We start from the raw sequence: 19,672 nt of genomic DNA, 5'->3' as shown, positions 1-19,672 counted from the left end.
CGGCAGCGGGAGGCCCCATTAGCTAAAGTGGTGCTTCAGGTTAAGAACAGTTTCAGGTTAAGTACGGACCTCCAGAACGAATTAAGTACGTAACCAGAGGTACCACTGTAGAGGTTGGTCAATATGGGACCCTCCAGTCCAGAAGGTGGCGCTGTCTGACAAGCTCTCCACTTTAGTATCAGCATTGCCCTTGTAGAACTGAGCGACGAGGAGGATGGGGATAAAAGTAGAATTTGCCTGTCATTGGCTCTGGCTTCACCTCCTATTGGTCTATCCGTCTTGTGCCCTAAAAGATCTTTGGATAATTTGGTGGTTAAGAAAGACACAGGGGCAAAGATGACTAATCCCAAGCAGTGGTCATCAGTAGCTGACAGGTGCAAACAGCACCCCACTATTGATGACTGGTTCAGTGGGGACTTTCAGCCAAAAGAAACCTCCACACTTCCAGAAGCACAGGACAAAAGTAAAAAAAAGAGCAAAGCATTCGTAATGGAGGTCAGGGAGGATGTGCCAGTCAAGGTAATGGTGCAAGTTGTTCCACTAAAATTGGCACCAGATATTCACACAGGGCAATACATGTACAAAGGGAGAAACCATGTGCACACTGCGGTCAGATGTGTGCCACTAAGAGCGTCCATCTTCATATGTTGTCCCTTCCTGCCTCATAGCCCTTATCCCTTGCACACAAAGGGAACATAAACACTGAATGTGTATGTGAACATATTCTCATCCGGGGAAGAAGGATTTAGTTCCCTTCCTTTATGAGTTCGTATGGGGTGTCAGGGGAGGGGTAGCACCTCTGGTTGGGGGTGGGGAGAACATCATGCTCCTTCTGGGGTAGCTTGTCCACCTTTAGTCCCCCACCCTTGAAACGCCCTGCAGAACCAGAAAAGGGCACTTAGGAGTTCAGATACGCAGGAATTTCAAAGAAAGATGCCCAAAGTTCCAGAGTGATCAGGTGTAACAATTTATCAAAGGGTACAAACTTACAGCAAAGGTCCAATGCCTTCCTCCTTGCCCCTGCTCACAGCATTCATGTGGGACGGACTCCACAGTGAGGAGATGCCTTGTCCATACCCAAGTAAAAAGACACACAACCTTTATAGGCCCAGGCAGGTCACATCACATGGGAACACTGGGAGCTGGTCTTAACCATTACCTCCTCCTCTAGCTTGGCCTGGGGCCTGTGGATACATCAAACTGTGAGGTGAGAGAGACTTTCTGCTGGCCATCAGGCAATGGCTTTCCCCACCTGCTTTGCTCTACCCTCTTCGGCCCTGGGAGCCTTTCCCAGAACAGCAGAAGCAGCTGGGAAGAGAGAAGAGGAGTTCAGGGATATTTTTTTAAAAAAAAGTTTTCTAAATTGTGTGTCTTTGCTTCTCAGTTTTATATTGTGTTATGTGACTTGCTGTTATTTTTTATTGGTTATAGTTTAGAAATTATTTGTTGTGATTTTTAAGAATAAATTTCTGTTTAATTATTATTTGCTGATATTTAATTTTATTGTGTACTATTATATGCTAATGGATATTACTTTATTCGATATAAGTTGTTTATTTTAAAGCTATGTTTTCATTGTGACATTTCTGTGTTGCATCAGATTGCTATAAAGTGTATGATATTTGTTGTTTCTTCAGCTTGCAAAGCACCTTGTGTATAGTAATATAGAAAGGTGGTATACGAATTAAAAGTGAAATGAAATGAAACGAAATGGGGGGGAGGGAAAGCTTGTGAAACACATACGAGCTCAGCACTACAGCTGCTATCAATTAGGCAGGGATCATCTTGATCATCAATATGCTGCAAGCAGGGCTTCCAGACCAGCTTGCCTTTTGGGTCAACACAACTCTCACCTATGGCTCCTAGAAGCTGTCAATATGCAACAGCAGTCAAACCCTGGAATAGCTTCGGCTGACCAGCTAAACCAGGTGAGGGTAGCCGATGCGCCTCAAACCCTTGGGGAGTTAGAGACTTCTCCTGTCCAACGATGAAGAAGGCAGCTTCTGCATGTGCTGAATTTGAAGGATATCGGTGAGCCATTAGTTGCTCATACAAAGTTCAATTAGAGTTGGACCAGAGTCACTGACCATTGATCAGTGATTCACTGACCCATGATGGCCAACAGTTGTACTCTCCGGGACTGCAAATCTCGGGGAGGTAGAATTTATGCATATCACAAGTAAGATATCAACAGTCCTTCGGGAAAAAAGCGATTCTCAAAGTTGATTGCAAGCAGCGATTCTTTCTGCTGTTTAATAAAATGGAAATGTGGTGCAACAATACAATGCTGCCACCTAGTGGATAATCAGCATATTGTATGCGCCTTTGAATATATAACACCATGAGAAAATACTTCTTCGAACAAACTCATAAAGCCAGCGGGAGGAGGAGACTTAGACAACTGTGGGAAGTCGGGAACCTTCAGTCCACACAACTGCCTCATAGGGGCAAGATCTACCCGGACGAGTTGCTGTGCTCATTAGGCCTGGCTTCCTGAGCCGACCCAGTTTCCTTGAATAAAGAGTTAACTTCATTGACACTGTGTGATTTATTGCTGCCCTGCTCCTGACATCCTTCAGGCCCTGAGGGGATTCAGTCCTTCCACTGCCACCTTGGAACCGGAGTTTGGAACTGGTTCTGAAGGCCCCCAAGGGCCCTCACCTGGTGCCCTTGTTGCTCACCGCTGCTGTCACTCAGCGTCCGGGGCGGGGCCTGCGATTGGCTCCTCAGAGGAGCACGGAATGGGCGCCGGGTGGGTGTATTTTTTAAAAGCACTATTGTATATCTATATTTTCCATTTTGTCCTTATATGCAGATACGGTTCAAGCTTTGAAATAAAATTATTTGTCAGGATGCCACACAGCATATGGCTGTGGTGCTTGGGGGGGCACACTCCCAAGTGGGCCGGGGCATGGAGAGTGCCCTCCCAGGTGCGGGATAGCCGCTCAGGTGCAGAGAGCAGCGTGCACGCCCTGTAGCCGGGGACAGAACGAGCCGCCGATGGCAGACATTTGGCGCCAGGCCCAGACAGAGGGGGGGCCATATGGGCCACTTGGCCCAGGCCTCGGATTCCAAAGGGGGCCTCGGCCAGCATATTCACAATCACAGGGGATGCACTGGGGCGAACGCAGAGGCGGTGGGCGGATTCCCTGGGGCCATGGCTGGCAGCGCAAGAGAAAACTTCCCCGGTGTCTGGGGCGGGGCCTGCAATCAGCTCCTCAGAGGAGCGCAGAATGGGCGCCGGGTGGGTGTATTTTTAAAAAGCACTATTGTATATCTATATTTTCCATTTTGTCCTTATATGCAGATACGGTTCAAGTCTTGAAATAAAATTATTCGTCAGCATAACTTTTGTGAAAATTATTTATGTGCTTACTTATTTATAAGACTTCAGTTATCCCCAGGGTAAAAAAAGGAGGGGCACATTATCTACCTGGCCCAGGCCTCTGCCTGGCTCTGCAAGGCCCTGTTTGGCGCGCCACCCATCCGCGACTCCCAAGCCTCTCCCAGCTGGAAAAACAAAGAGGGAAGGGGGGCAAAGCGGCGCAGCTCCCCTCCTCCCCCGACGGCTCAGGGTAGTCTTGGGAGTCATGGGTGAGCTGCGCGCCAAATGTCACCCCCCTCAGGGAAGACACCAGGGGGCCGCCCCCACTGCACCCCCCTTCCTTCCTCCCTCCCTGCTGCCACCTGCTCCTCTCCTCTTTACACCTTATGTCAACACTAAACTGCTCTTCAACTTAAATGCCCCCATTCCAGCAAGTGAAAAATGCAAGGCAAATCGTTAAAAATGTAGTATAAACTTTGACAACTAGGGAACACTGGCCTGCAAGTGCTCCAATTGGAGAACAGCCTTTACCAAAGGTGTCATGGGCTTTGAAGACGCTCGAACTCAGGACAATAGGGAGAAACATGCCAAGAGGAAGGGACGCTTGGCAAACCCTCACAGTGATCAACTCCTGCCTGGAAAACAATGTCCCCACTGTGGAAGGACGTGTGGATCCAGAATTGGCCTCCAAAGGCACTTACGAACTCACTTTTAAAACTGTGTTTATAGAAGACAATCTTACTTGGCTACGAGGGATCACCAAAGAAGAAGAAGAAGAAAAAAAAGAAGAAAAAGAAGAAGACTCTTAAACTTAAATGACCCAAACCAGCAAGTGCAGAAGTAAGTTTTGTGCATGCCTTTTTGAATTGGCTTCTGAGATGGGTCAGTCAGTGACCAAAATTAAATGGGATAGCTTCTACAATTTCCAATGTAGGAGCCAATGTAGGTCTTTCAGGAGAAACGTCTCAGAATGTCACCATCACCAACTTAGTACCACAGCTTAAACATGTATTTCATTATCTTAATTTCCCTGAAAAACAAAACAAACCCTATTTCTGTTCTCAGGATGTATATCTTACACTTTCCCCCCCTTCCCCAGTCACAAGCGGTTGTTATAGCAACAAGACAGCTGTATACACCTACTTTTGACTCACAGCCCAGAGTTATTTATAGCTGCTGTAATTCCCCATGGTACTTTAGTAATGGAAACCACAGCGAGCTAAAATTGCACAATTGACAGACTGGCATCTTAATCTAGTCTCCGTGCTTGCTGAAATTATCCACACCTCATGCTCCAGTTCCATATTCATCCCTCCAAAATGAAGCAAGGCGACATGGCAGGGTGTAAGAAGGAGCAAACTGTTGATATTCATGCCTGCCCAAGTCATCTTTAATAGCAACACCTCAGGAATATGTTTTATTATTGTTGTTACATGAACTTGAAATGCCTTCACCGTCTCCTCAACCACAATGAATAAACCTAGGGATGAAATAGTTTATCTATGATAATCTTATAATAAAACAAGCAATCAAAAAACCACTTTTTAAAAGGTCAGCTCTGTTGAAATTAGGTACATTATGGCACTCTGGGTGCACCAATATGCTGGTGTTTTCTTTTTCATTTCCCTTACTCCCAGGGATATCAAAATAATGAAGTTATTTTCTGATGTGCTAGAATCTGAAACGTGGGATAAATATAGTTTAAGATGCCACAACATGAAAAAAATCTGAAAATTGAACATTTGTATGCCTCCCCCCCAAAAAAAATGCAGGACCCAAAGTGCACACCCAAATTATTTAGAGTTCAAGTTATTCCAGGTGACACAGATTTTGGTGCCAGGGCCAGGCTGCATGGCGCGCACAGCTCCAGGTACCCATAGTCTCATCCCGATCTCTGTCACACAAAAAGGTCATGTTATACCCAAAATAAGTACGGTAAGCTACTTCCATAGTAGATAGAAAGCAGTAACTTGGCATGCACATAGTTCGAAGCATGTTTGAACATTTGCATGCCTTGTCCCCAAGTAGAATATACTATTACAGGTCACCCGAATCCCTGCCAAGCCATGCACGGGATTCCAGGGTCTGTGCATAGGCTAGCCCAGAAATTCCTCTGCAGATTGTATATTCCCTTCAAATCCCAAATAATCAAAATCCTACCATTTCTTAATTTCTAGTGTTTAGAGGTTCCCCCCCCAAAAAAAACCCCAAAAAACAACCTATAACAATACTCTCACGTCACTTATGAAGCTGGCACCCATCTAGAGAAAGGCACTCTGGTTACAAGTCTGAAAACGGGACTTTCAAAGATGTAGCAATCCAAACTGAGAACGTGACATTTACCGCTTATTCTGAAATGGCCCTCAGCCCAGCAAAGGACTCTGAGTTCCTGTACGGGGCAGAATGCTGGGCTGTGGGAGTTCCATTTCCTCTTCACACACTTTAAGCTGCCTTGGAGGAACTTCACGTAACAGCTAGAAATGTGCATTTCTACTCTCAGAAAGGAAGTGCAAGCTGGGTTCATTCCTTTACTTCCTTTAAATTGCTCGCATCCTGCCTTGCGGTTACAAACACTTCAAATGCTGCTTGCAAGACAGAAAGAAATAATTAAAACGCTGGAAAGAGAGAAGCTACGAAACCACATTAAAATGGCGAAACAGACAAAATGACGGCAGAATCTGAAAGAGCAAAGCAGCAAGATCAATAAAGTTTTGAATGAATGAGTGTGCAGATATATAACTATAGCCAAATAGAAATAATATTCAGCATTTGAAACAGAAGACCCTCCAAGTGTCCCTTATTTTCCAAGGACAATCCAGGATTTACAGAAGTCATCCTGGTTTCTGCATTGATCTCAGAATGTCACTGCTTTTCCTTAGGGAGTCCCTATTTTCATCAGAAAAATGTCAGAGGGTATGGAGTTATGCTACCCCCAAGCCAAGGAAATAATTACGTAACTACTCAACCTTTGGAAGACTTCTGAAGTAAGCCTGTATAGGGAAGTGTTTTAAATGTTCAATATTCTATTCCAAACATATGTTGGAAGCCGCCCAGAGTGGCTGGGGCAACCCAGTCAGATGGGCGGGGTACATTATTATTATTATTATTATTATTATTATTATTATTATTATTATTATCATTATCATTATCATCATCATCATCATCATCATCTTACCTATTTTCATTGGCTAAATGTTGGCGGGTACAGAACAGTAACGCCACCCACCACAAATATTAATGCTACTTCCTTAGCAAACTGAGAGGCAGTATGGAGTAGCAGTTAGAGGGTCAGAGTAGGATTGAGATGGTTTGAATACCTGCTGAGCTCTGAATCTGACCAGATGATGTTTGGCTAGTAACAATCTCTCCATTCAGCATATAACAGAGGTGTGATGAGGAAGGAGGAGAACAATTAATGCCACCCTGAGCTCCTAGGAAGAAGGGCGGCATAAAATTGTAATTGATTAAAATAAACAAACCCTTGTGTGATTCCGGGACACTGCACAGCACCCTGGAATCTGTTTTCTGTTTGTTTGTGCTTTTTGCAGGCTCCTATGTTCATTTCAGTGGCAGGAACAGTACCTATTCAAGGAGACCCATGGGGTTTAAGAGGACCTAAATCAAGAGCACATCTCTAGTCTCCTAGATGTGTTTTCTGTATAAGGCACATGGGTGCTAAATATTGCAGATGATGAATAGATCACAGTCAAAATGCAACTTGGCATCAGTAGGTTTGTGCCATGACACAATTTAAAAAATTGGTTGCAATCAGCTTAATCCCTCCTGAGGGTTGAGTCTGCAGGCTTGAAAGGCTGAATAGGCAATAACATAGCCAATGTAATCCTTGTGATTTCTATGCCAGAGCATATTATTGGATTTGTTATCCTTCTTAATAACATTTTTTTAAATTAATGCAAAGTTAGACAAGTCAATCCAAAATGATAGCTCAGAATTCCTGAGAGCTTTAATAAAAACTCACTCCAGGCAATGATATTTTTAAAAATTCAATAACAAAAACAAAACAAAAAAATCTCCATATGGTAAGAAATTTCAGGGTTCCCAAATAGGCTGCTCAAACTACGCATCAACTTAAAGTCACAGGGTAAATCAATATCAGTAAGAAAGTAAGTCTTTTTCTTGATTCAGAGTACAGTGGTACCTCGGGTTAAGCACCTAATTCATTCCAGAGGTCCATTCTTAACCTGAAACTGTTCTTAACCTGAAGCACCACTTTAGCTAAGGGGGCCTCCTGCTGCCGCCACGCCGCCAGAGCACGATTTCTGTTCTCATCCTGAAGCAAAGTTCTTAACCCGAGGTACTATTTCTGGGTTAGCAGAGCCTGTAACCTGAAGCGTATGTAACCTGAAGCATATGTAAACCGAGGTACCACTGTAAGGCACTTTGCTTTGGAAGAACTGAAAACTTCATAGATGAATATTCTTGGCATTTAGTTTCAGGGCAGTAAGAAAACTCAGCACTGCAGTGCTCCCAAAAGACTCTAGATAATGGGTTGCCAATGTGCAAGTGTGCTTGCTAGTACCTCCTGTGAAAGGTCCAAGTCAATATCAGCTCAAAAATCCACAATGGGTGAGAGATTATTTGCTTTTCCTGCTCAGTTATTGTTTGCCCGGGCTTGTCGTCTCCTACAGGCCCTGAAGGCAGCATTTTCTGACTGGCACAGTCTACAACTCCTCAGAATTCCCCGTGTGCTCCCTCACTGACCCAAGAAGCTTCGCCACTCATCCTCTAGATTTTGCACGTAGATATGAGAGGCGTTCCAGTGTCCTCTTCTTAAAAGATTTCTGCTGATGAGAAGTGCCTAATCCACACGTGGAAGAGCTTCAAAGATAATGCCTGCAACATGTGGAGAGACTCGGAGTGGCCTTCAGATGGTGGCCAAAGCTTATAAATTTGGGTTAAAGTATGCACCCTGATATCACTTTGTCAGTACACATGCTTGTATCCCATTTTGATCAAGCTGATTGTGGAGAGGCAGGTAGCTCAGTTGGTAGAGCATGAGATTCCTAATCTCAGGGTTGTGGGTTTGAGCCCCACATTGGGCAAAGAATTCCTGCATCGCAGGGGGTTGGACTAGATGACCCTCGTGGTCCCTTCCAACTCCACAGTTCTAGGCTTCTGTGATCCCTAATTTATCCTACACTGACTCCCAGTACGTTTCTGAGCACAATTCAAAGTGTTGGTGCTGACCTTTGAAGCCCTAAACGGCTTTGGTCCAGTATACCTGAAGGAGCGTCTCCACCTCCATCGTTCTGCCCGGACACTGAGGTCCAGCACCGAGGGCCTTCTGGCGGTTCCCTCACTGCGAGAAGCCAGGTTACAGGGAACCAGGCAGAGGGCCTTCTCGGTAGTGGCACCCGCCCTGTGGAACGCCCTCCCACCAGATGTCAAAGAGAAAAATAACTACCAAACTTTTATTAGACATCTGAAGGCAGCCCTGTTTAGGGAAGCTTTTAATGTTTAATAGGTTATTGTATTTTAGTGTTCTGTTGGAAGCCGCCCAGAGTGGCTGGGGAGGCCCAGCCAGATAACTGAGGGATAAATAATAAATAATAAATTATTATTATTATTATTATTATTATTATTATTATTATCCTCACGACAAGTGAGTTAGGTTAAACTGAGAGCATTGACTGGCTCAGGGAAGCCACGTGGCCCCAGCTGATAGCGATGTGCCATCTCCACAGCCAGGAAAACCTATGTCCCCACTGTGGAAGGACATGTGGATCCAGAATTGACCTCCACAGTCACTTACAGATTCATTGTTAAAACCGTGTTTATGGAAGACAATCTTACTCGGCTATGAGTGATCGCCAAAGAAGAAAGAAGTAGTACATGACAAACATGGGACTGCAAGTATGACAGGCAATGACAGTCCAGAGTTATTCGCCGACTTTGTGGCTTGTTTAGCAGCAACATACAGATGCGACACAGCTTTCCTAGCATGGCTGTGGAGATGACACTGTTGCTATATGTTGGCAATATGCCAAGCTTCATGACACTGCATTTCAAAAATGGTTTTGCAATAGTCTCACAAGAGCTGCAGTTGTCACATGCGAGGAGTCTTAGTCAATCAGGGAGTCAGAACAATGCATCATTCATTCATCCCAATATCCTGTACTGCAATACACAGATCAGAGGTTGTGTCCTAAATGGGACAATCCTTTTCCTGCTATCCAGTTTGGTGCTTTAACGAAATGGGCAGCTTACCTAACTGATAATCTTATAATCATGTTGATAGATTTATACAATAGTTTTCAGCTCAAGCATGCTGCTACTTCCGGAGGCAACGAATTCCCCGGGTCACCTGTGTGAAATGCACTGTGAAAATGTCATTGTCTTTGGGTTGTCTCCAATGGTGTGTTTACTCAGAGTAAACACACTGAAATTAATGAAGATGATCAACTTAGATCTTTTAATTTCAGTGGGTCTGCTCTGAGGAGAACTAACAATGGATGCAATCCTTTTCATTTAAAATCTGTTGCAGGTTAACTCAATTTTTTATGTATTTTTATTATAATATTAAGAGAAGTTATTTCCTCTGTTTCTTCAGACTCCTTCCTTCCTTCCTGCCATGTTTTTAGAGAGAGAAAATCCAATCTCTGTGTTAGAAGTTACACCCTTTTTGATCTGTAAGTATTCTCAGAATAACCTACTTCATATGATCATGGGAGGATATAACAGCAGAAGCCCTTGCAATCTGGGCAAAACCAGATGTGTGCACCCAGCTCAATCTGATGAGGGAAATCCTAAGGCAGGTGAAAATCTGAAGCTGCTAGCTCTCAATGAGACTTTTGATCTATTCTTTTGTTCCTCCATGCATAGTATAAGAGGTTGTGTGCATCCAGTTATACCTGACAAGAAAAAGAAACACATGAAAATGTGATAAATACATAAATCTGGAAGCCAGGATTTCCAGGATCTGAGGAGTGCAGTCCCGTATATGTTTGCTCCAAAGTAAATTCCACTGTGTTCAATGAGGCTTCCTGCTTTTATTTCATTTAATTTACTGCATATTTTGTTGTAATAACATGTTCACTATGGGAACCTTTGGGCCAAAGATAAGTATATAAATACACTGTATGATGAATTATTATTATTATTATTTTCTACACAGGAGCCCTGTCTTCTTTTGCATCTGGCCACTCTAGTTTCGGATTTCAGTCTTGGAAAGTGCATTGCATCAAGGCACCTGTTGCTTCTAGCTCTGTGGCTATTTTGTCACATGAACAAGCCCAGCAGAGCCAGTCAATACAATGTCACCAGGGAAGAAGAGGCATGACTTTCTGTTGCAGACCAAGCTTTTCATTTGGTTGGTTAGACCACGGTGCTGATAATGCCAAGGTTGCAGATTCGATTCCCCCTGCATTGCAAGGGGTTGGACTAGATGATTTTCAGTGTCCCTTCCGATTCCATTAGAGGGATTTCTAGCCTGCCTTTCAATCCCACAGAAAACTGTGCATATTTACTTGGAAGTTGGTCTCGCGCCGTTCTGTAGGAGTTGCACCTCAGGAAGCAAGTTTGACTGCTGCAAGGAAGACTCTTCTATCCAAAACAAATAAAGGCCATGCAAATACTATGAAGCAAGCAACTTCCGTTCAAAATGGACTAAGGGCGCGCCAGCAAATTATTTACCACGCGGCTTGTGTAGGGAATACAGACCATAACGCTTCCGCTGGGCAACTGTTCATAGTCCTTTCTGACATTTTTTTTAAAAAAAAGAAAGAAGAAAGCCGCATATAAGAGAGGGCGAGGGCTCCTCCTACAGGGTGTTGTCCCTTAAAGGAGGAGCGACGGCTGTAACTCTTTATAAAAGAGCGCACAGCGCGGCGGGAGCTGCTGCAATCTTCCAGTTGCGCGAGGCTGCTTGTGGAGAGGCGGCAAAGGTCCCAGAATGGCTCAGCAATTCGTCGACAGCAAGCTGAAAGCTGATAAGGTGGTTGTGTTCGGCAAGTCGAGCTGTCCTTACTGCCACGATGCTGTCAAGCTCCTGGAAGGACTTCATCTCAAGCCTGGGCACTTCGAGTATGTGGATCTCACCACCCGAAGCGACATGTCTGCTATCCAGGACTATCTTTTGGAGATAACGGGGGCCAGAACAGTGAGTTTCCTTTCAATGATCCTAATTCTTGCGCGCGAGGGAGAAGGAAAGCAATATTTCCCCCCTGCTTTCTAGCCGTGCATTTCTCTTTAGATTCCTCCACCCTACCGTAGGAAGTGCCTCTCTCCTCCCCCCATGACATCAACTGGAAAAGCTCTCCAACATGTGGACAGCACTGGAAGTCTTTTTACGCATGGCTCAGGAAATGACCCCGCCTTGAGCGCCTACAGCAAAGTCCCTTGCAAAAGGTTCTGAGCTCTCAATGGATCTCTGGGGCTACTTTGTGCGGAAACGAGCGTCTGTCTTTGGATACCGTTGCGCTCAGTGCTGCTGCGATGTAATGACGAGAGGATTGCGGGAATCTTGCGTTAACGCCCATCCATCCCCACCTGAGTCACTTTCTGTGAGAAGCAGGATACTGGACTGTAGACACTTTTGGTCTGGTCCATAGGGCGTTTTGTGTTTGCTGCCTACCTCACAGGGTTGTTGTGTGAACACAGTGGGGTGGGGGGAATTGTGTGCTCTGCCTTAAGCTCCATCTGGAGGTGAGGACAGGATAGAAACAAAGCTACGCAGCGGAGGTGACCCTGATAACTTAAGGGCCACTTCTGCTACCCAGCTTTGCAAAGATCTCTGTTCTTCCAGGGAAGCTCAGGACCACGTTGCCCTTCATATGTCCTTGTGAGGTATTTTTTTGCTTGGAGCTCACCTGAAGTTAGGGGGTGAGCTACGGAGGGAGGTGCTGAGAGTTGTTAGGGAAACCCCTGTTCCCCTCACAGAGCTGCAACTCTGTAATTTAACAACCAATCCCTCTTCCCCGGGTACTCTAGAAACTGTTAACTCTATGAGAACAGGTGTCTCCCAAAAATTACCAACAGCCTTAAAAAACTATGGTTTCCAGGATTCTTGGGGAGAAGCCATCGCTGTTCAATAGAGGTTTCAAACCACTTTAAATGTGTAGTGCAGAAGGGTTCAAAGTCATGCTCATTTAGGCTATGGTGGGATTAGCAAGCTAACACACCATCCTGCTCTACTTTTTTCCATTGTGGGATTTAACAGAGTCCAAGCAGCCCTTAAAAAAAAAAAAGACATGTAGGCACATGTAAACTGCTTTGTTTTCTTACAATCAAGCAGTATATATAAATGATAGTGATGATGATGAGAGCAAGTGTCACATGAGATGTGATGGGTAAGATAAATCATTCTTGACACTCACAGCAACAATGCGCATTTTCTGGAACAGTTTCCAGAATTCTTCTATAGGTGAGAAAGATTTTTGTAAGACATAATGTAAGTCTTTTGAAACATAACTATTAAGAAGCGGGTATTTTGAAACATTGTACCTAGTAAGACGTGAGTCTTTTGAAACATAGCTAGTAAGGTGTGAATCTTTTGAAATATATTGTAACTAGCGTACACAGAAATTGCAATATTTCAGTATTTTAAGTACTGTACTTAAAACCAATCCCTCCAGGGGTGGACCAGACTAGCAGCCTGATAGATCACTCCTGTAAAACCTTGTACTATTTCCAAAAGAACATGTGGCAACTATAATGTAAGTTAAGACGTAACCAGCTCATTCTCATGTTGTAATAGAGAAGCCATAAGGTCTGCCTTCCTGTGCCACTTCTTCCCTTTGTGAAACTTAACGCAACTTCTTCCTTCAAACTTTTCAAGATGAGCAACATGCCTGGAGCAGGGACGCTTTAGGGAATTCAGATTTCTTTGTTAAGCAGGGTGTTGGGCAATTAGATATTGTTGAGCAGGGTGTTGGGCAAGGGAGGTAAATCCCTTTTGGAATTCTCAATTAGTCAGACTTTCATTTAGTTATGCATTGCAGGGCGAAGAGTCTGTGAGTTTTGTGCACAGGCATATATGAAGCTGGCTTCTCTGACCACAGGTTTTCAGAATTTCTACCTCAGCGGCTCTCTTTTTGTTACTGGATTCCATCTCCCATCATCCCTGACCATCAGCTAGGCTGGCTAGACCTGATGGGAATTTAGACTCCCAACAGCTTCTTGGAGCCACCCCAGTTGTAAATGAGGCGCATGGTGTCTCAACCGTGATGATAATTGGCACAGTCCGTTGGTGGGTTGCCAACATTTCTGCTGGCCCTGCCCTTGTCTCTTGAATGGCTGCCTATAATGCATAAAGTTAATGGGCAGTACTTCTGTTTCCCCTTTCCGAGCTGGATGTAAAACAAAGGAACAGCTGCACTTAACTGCATACAACTCTATACAAATCTGTGGGGCAACTGGGTATACTGTATACAGTCTTGGTTGCCTCGTCAAAAAAAGGGGGGAGATGCTGTAGAAATGGAGAAAGGTTCAAAGAAAGAGGAACCCAAATGTAGAGCAACATCACCATGAGGAAAGGTTACAAGTTTTGGGGGGCTTTTAGCTTAGAAAAAAAAGTTTATCTCCTTCTCTCTGGGGTCATCCAGTGGAGATGAATGTTGGAAGATTCAGGACAGACAACTGGGTGCACTACTTCACATAGTGCATAACTGGAATTGGCTACCAACTTGAATTGCTTTAAAAGGGGATTAGATAAATTTATAGATAGAGCTTTTGGTGGATATCATTCAGGATGGGGTATATATTATCTCTATGGGACTTCCCATAGGTGGGCCACTATGGCAGAATAATCCTGAAGGACCTTTCTTCTGATTTCAGAGGTTTCTTCTTGGAGAGCCAGTAGAAGCCAAATCCCCTGGGAATTCCCTGTTTGCAAGTCCCACTGAAATGAACAGAACCTGTATAGAAGTATGGTTGGGTGGTTGCCCATCCCATTCACCTCAATGGGATTTGCACCACAGAACTTCAGGAGGGACTGTGCCTGTTGTATTGTGGGGACCTATATCTAATTAAACTTAACGTTATTGCACTGAGAACAGCACCTCCGATTAAAATCCACAGCTTAATGCCGCAAAACAGGGCTTCATGTGAGGAGCTTCATACTGTGCTGGTGAGCAACAGATAAGAGATGTTGAGTAAAACCTCCTGATACATTAGCTTCAGGCCAAGAATGACGGCAGGCACATGTCACTGGTCTTCAACTGTTCTGGATAGGGGCCTTCTGAGAGTTACTGCAAGCTGCAACAAGAATCCTTAGTGCTAAGAAGGCACTTCCTCCTTGGCAAAAGCAAGTTACGCAAATCTAGGCGATGAAGTCCAAGGCCTATGGCACAGTGACCTTTGCCGTAGTGCATGGGAGGGTAAATCACACCTGCTCCTGATGGAAATTTGTCATGTGCAAATTTCCTGTTACCTGAGATTCAGCTGCAATAGTTCTTGTTACAACAGTCTTTTCTGCATCCTGAAGAGATGAGCTGCCTCTAGTATTGCTTGCCCTGAAATGTACAGCATCACACAAAGCAAGAACGTGTCTTTATGGCCTGCAAGATACAGATGTGACCTTGCGGGACTTTGGCCCTGCTGTTCTGTTCCATTTGCTTGCCATTCTATCCCATGGTTCACAGCACGGAAGAGAAGCAGATTGAAGGAATTATTGGAAGAGGTGCCATCACTGTATACTGTCTTGGGAACTTCCGACACCCTAAGTGACGGGGAAGAGTCTTCAGATTTGTACCTGGAAATCCTGTTCACTCCAGGAGTGAGGAAGGTCTGATCCACAGGCTTAATTAGGCCTGGCATGGGTCTCAATTTACCCTGGGAGGCTGTATTTCTTTTCTTCTCCCCACGCCAACTTGCTGCACGCAGGGGAGTTCTGAGGGGGGGGCGGGGGCGTGCACCGGGTACCATTCCAAAGGAAGGATGACAAAATGCGCCCCCCAGGATGCGCACCGCACCCCCTGGAACAAGCGCCGCTCTGGGTACTGGATCAGGTTGCTTCACCGCTAGCTGCATGCACCTGACATCACATACAGTGTCAGGTGAGGGGCAGGTGGGGGTGTGGCTGCCAATGCCCAGTTGGGAACCTTAAAATGCCCTCCTGATTGTGCATTGGCAAGGGAGGCATGTTGTCACAGTGAGTCAGCTGACTGAGAGTGAGAGCGAACCAGCTGACAACGACTGCCTTACGGAGTTCTCCATAGGGAACGCAGGAGAAAAGCAGAACTTCAAGTAAGTGCCTGTCAGCCTCTCAGACCTTGCACTTCAAGGTCTCTGGGATCAGAGCTCCATGAGGAACTCTGTAGCCAGCCAGGACTTTCAAAGAGCCTTTTTCTGCACCTTGAACTCTGACTATCAGCTACCTGGCACTTCAAAGCACCACACAGGATTCTATGTAAGCCGGTACTATTGTCGGTACTTCAAAGCACCCCATCACCCAATGTCATTGTGACATCGGGTGATTGGCAGGTGTCTGGCCACACCCAACTGTCAAATTTCACCCCTAAAGGTAGGGGAGATAAGGATCAGGTCTGCTGGCCGGATCCTGTTCTCCAGCCCTACACTACGCTTATCCCTCTAACTTAGTAGTCAAGCTGCCATCTCTCTCTCTCTCACTGTTTATCTTTTGCTGTCGTTCTTATAGCTCTGTTTTAAGCTCCTGCCTCCCTAGGAGACTATGCTCCTAAAATCCGTTTTTCTTTGCCAAGTAATCCTAACTAACAACTTTAACTACTTCTTCTAGGTACCTCGTGTCTTTATTGGAGAAAAGTGTATAGGTGGCTTTACAGACCTGGATACTCTATATAGGAGTGGAGAACTTAAATCCATTTTGCAGAAGATTGGAGCCTTGTGAAGGTAAGTGTTTGGATATGTTATCCAGCCAACCTGAGAACGAGGAAGAAATGCAGATGCAGCCCTGTGAGCCAAACTATGTGTTATATTCAATACGTAAGAGCAGTACATGCAGTGTTTTGTTTTGCTTGATACTAAGTGGTCTGTGGCAGCGTTCAAAATTCACCAGCTGTTGGCCACTTGTGATCAAACGAAGACACCAGGATAATGCCTGACATCTCCAACATCTGGAGGAGCCTGCCTGGAGGTCCTTGGATCTTGCCTGTTTTTACACACTAACAACAACATAGCCTTCTATCCATGGTACAGTGGTACCTCGCAAGACGAATGCCTCGCAAGACGGAAAACTCGCAAGAAGAAAGAGTTTTCCGTTTTTCGAGGTGCTTCGCCAGACGAATTTCCCTATGGGCTTGCTTCGCAAGAAGAAAGCCCATAGGGAAATCTCCGGGGACCTCTTTTAAAATGCTGGCGGTTGGGAGCAAAGACTTTCGCCCACCGCCGGCCTTCAGAAGAGGTCCTGGACCTCTTCTGAAGGCGGCGGGGGGCAAAAGTCTTTGCTCCCAACTGCCTGCCTTCCCGGGATAGCGGAGAAGCGCAGCGCGTTTCTCCGCTATCCCGACAGCTTTTGAAGGCAGACGGGGGGGGGGGGGAGAAAAGCCCTTGTCCCCCCCCAGCCTTCAGAAGAGGTCGGGGGACAGACTGTCCCCGGACCTGGTCTGAAGGCGGTTTCCATAGGAACGCATTGATTGATTTTCAATGCATTCCTATGGGAAACCGTGCTTCGCAAGACAAAAAACTCGCAAGAAGAAAAAACTCACGGAACGAATTAATTTCGTCTTGCAAGGTACCACTGTATTTTATCTGCACCATCAGAACGAATTTCAGGAACCAAAACGTTCTATTGAAAAAGACAGCCTTCTGAGCCGTCTGACCCCTAAATGGCGACTAGACATTCTGTTTTGGCGACTGTAACCCTGGTTTAAGGAGCCATTTAGTGCCTAGCTTATCACTGGGGTGGGTGGAATTGTATCAGGTAGCACATAGGCAGAGGAGGTTTAAACCTTCCCTCCCTTGCTGCAATTGCATCCACATATAACCATTAGCCGTAGCTGGGTGCTTTTTAATAAAGCAAGTAGCTGTGACAGGAAGGAACTCTGGTCATGATCCTGGTGGTGGAAGGAAGGTTTAAACTTCATTTCCCCATGCATTATGGTACCCATTACAATCCCTCATGCTTCATATTAATAAAAATTTGTAGCTGCATGCTTTGCATAGCATGTTGTTTGACTCCAATAAAAGTAATGTTGTTGTTGGCTGTGCTGACTGGAGTTGTAATAAAAAAAAACCACAAATAAAAAAACCTCAGGAGGGCACCAGGTTGGGGAAGAAAAGCATAGCTCAAGTAGCTGCAAGTTCAACTCCTTGCACACAAAGCAGAAACATGTGACTGGCTGCTCCCACAAGCAGCATACAGGATTCCTGATCTGCACAGAGGTTTATTTTGAGAAAAGCTTGCTCCAAAAGTATTTTCAAAATGTACGGAGGAATCTTGCTGCAGGAATGAGGAGGCAACTTTAAAATGGCAAGAACGTATGTTGGCATCTCATGCTGCATCAGATGAAGAGAAACGAGGCTTGCCAGCATCTTGCTCACAGCTAGATATTGTAGGGCAGTCGATTTCCTGAATTGTATTAGTTGAAAAGAGGCATACCAGAGGCGGGGGTGGGGGGAGAGAGAGATACTTTTTCTAGGCCAGGCACACAGCTCTTCCGAAGGCCTAGACACTTGAAATAATAGGGTTGGAAACAGGCAGGGGTTTGCAAATGCCTGATCTCTGGAAATGAACAGCTGCTTCACAGGTTAGTTGCCCTTGGAAACATTCTCTATGTCTTTCTGTCTGGAAGTCTGGCTTGGAAGGCTGGAAGCAACAGCTGGAGAAGGGAGCTTTTCAGTATGTTCTGCAGACCCTGTTAACCTTTCTCATTCCCACAGAGCAGTGATTTCACCCTCCAAGTCAGATACAGGTGGCTTATGCTAACCCTGTGCCGCAGAAGAAGTGCTAACTGTAGTCATTGCCTCAGTTCAAGTTGCACTTACATCTACGCCATATAATGAAAGCAACGGCTTTCGCCAAAGATTCCTGGGCCTTGTAGTTTACCCTTCACAGAGATACAGTTCCCCAGTACCGTTAACAAACTACATTTCCCAGGATACTTTGCTGGAAGCAATGTGCTTTAAGTGCATGGTGTGGTTGTAACCTTTAAGCCTCTGCTTTTAACAGAGGGGCATCACTCACTGGAGGAGGCAATAGGAAGTGCAACTACTGAAATTGCTAACTGTTCCCAGTGTGCAAAGAAGTGAGAGCCCTACAATGGTGTACAACCATCTCAGTACACTTTTGCACCAACAGAGAGAGTGCAGAAAACATAGTTTGGATAGGTTTGCACAGTCCAGGGCAGTTACTGGTCACTTAATGTTCTTTTTTCAACTACAGTGGTACCCCGGTTTTCAAACGTAATCCGTTCCAGAAGACCGTTTGAGTTCTGAAACATTCGAAAACCAAAAACTAAATAGCCAACAGCTAGGCCCTAGGATCTTGCACTCAGCGGAAGCTGCATGGCATGTTTGACTTCTGAGGTGTGTTCGAAAACTGAGGCATTTACTTCCGGGTTTACAGAGTTCAAAAATGAAATGTTAATCACTGGAGATGTTTGAAAACCGAGGTACCACTGTATTGCATTTCCAGTATAATTGTCTCAGCTTTCTCCCAAAGAACTGCTCAAGATCTTTATAGCTGCCAAATGTCATTTCATGGAAACCTTCCAGTGTTCATAATGTGTCCCTTTTTTTAATTTTCAGAGCAGCAATGGACTGAAGGACAGCACTACCTCATGCTACTGCACTATCTTCTTGAAATGAAATCGCAGCTGCCTGCCTCTCGCTTTATCCTGCATCTACTATGTTGCTTATGATGCGTTTCAATGTAGAGTAATGATGGCCGAAGGCTTTGGTCACTGTCTGGTTTTGCTGAGCACGTGGCTGTAACTTCTGGCATGTTTTAGTATGCACCATCTCTGCTAGTTTACATGGGGACGGTCAGAACCTGATGCAGTGGAATAAAATGCTTGTACTAAGAAGGAGTTTTATTATATAATTTATATGCATATATACACTGGTAGCAATCTTCATTATCCAAGAGCTGGTCCTTGCCTAGCCCAGACAGCACTATCCATGCACATAGGGGAGGCATCAGTGGTCTTGAGAGAACAACAAAGTTTGCAGGTGGGGGGGGGGACTCTTAAAGGGAGCCACAGAAAACATCCGAGGGAGGTTTGAGCATGCTGCATGAGGCACAGAACTCAAGTTAATTTGTGGAGAGTAGGAATGAAAAACCAGCAGGAGAGGGAATGCAATGTCTGGGATTCTGAGTATATTCTGAGAATATACTGCGGCATTTTGTTGTAGGCCGTACTTCTTCTCATACAACCAATATCATTGGCTTTGTTCACTTCCTTCCAACAT

At 45.0% G+C, this 19,672-nt stretch overlaps 1 protein-coding gene and 1 non-coding gene across 2 annotated transcripts; both read left to right on the top strand.

The window, feature by feature from the left end:
- The first annotated feature begins 8,316 nt into the window (after positions 1 to 8,316).
- On the top strand, positions 8,317 to 8,388 carry TRNAR-CCU (transfer RNA arginine (anticodon CCU)). The gene has a single exon. It is a non-coding gene; the product is annotated as a tRNA-Arg (tRNA).
- A 2,766-nt stretch (positions 8,389 to 11,154) lies between these two features.
- GLRX (glutaredoxin) lies at positions 11,155 to 19,287 on the top strand. The gene is made up of 3 exons (XM_053409035.1): positions 11,155 to 11,444; positions 16,041 to 16,153; positions 19,010 to 19,287. Exons 1-2 carry the CDS (start codon positions 11,238 to 11,240, stop codon positions 16,149 to 16,151), a joined length of 318 nt encoding a protein of 105 aa, XP_053265010.1. The 5' UTR covers positions 11,155 to 11,237; the 3' UTR covers positions 16,152 to 16,153; positions 19,010 to 19,287.
- Positions 19,288 to 19,672: the final 385 nt, after the last annotated feature.

Source organism: Podarcis raffonei, chromosome 11, assembly GCF_027172205.1.
Source record: "Podarcis raffonei isolate rPodRaf1 chromosome 11, rPodRaf1.pri, whole genome shotgun sequence".
NCBI lineage: Eukaryota > Metazoa > Chordata > Lepidosauria > Squamata > Lacertidae > Podarcis > Podarcis raffonei.
This window is presented reverse-complemented; position numbering and strand designations above follow the sequence as displayed.

Coding starts and splice junctions, on each gene's coding strand:
- GLRX (XM_053409035.1), top strand. CDS start 11,238: ATGGCTCAGCAATTCGTCGACAGCAAGCTGAAAGCTGATAAGGTGGTT. Junction 11,445..16,040: donor AGATAACGGGGGCCAGAACA/GTGAGTTTCCTT, acceptor TACTTCTTCTAG/GTACCTCGTGTCTTTATTGG.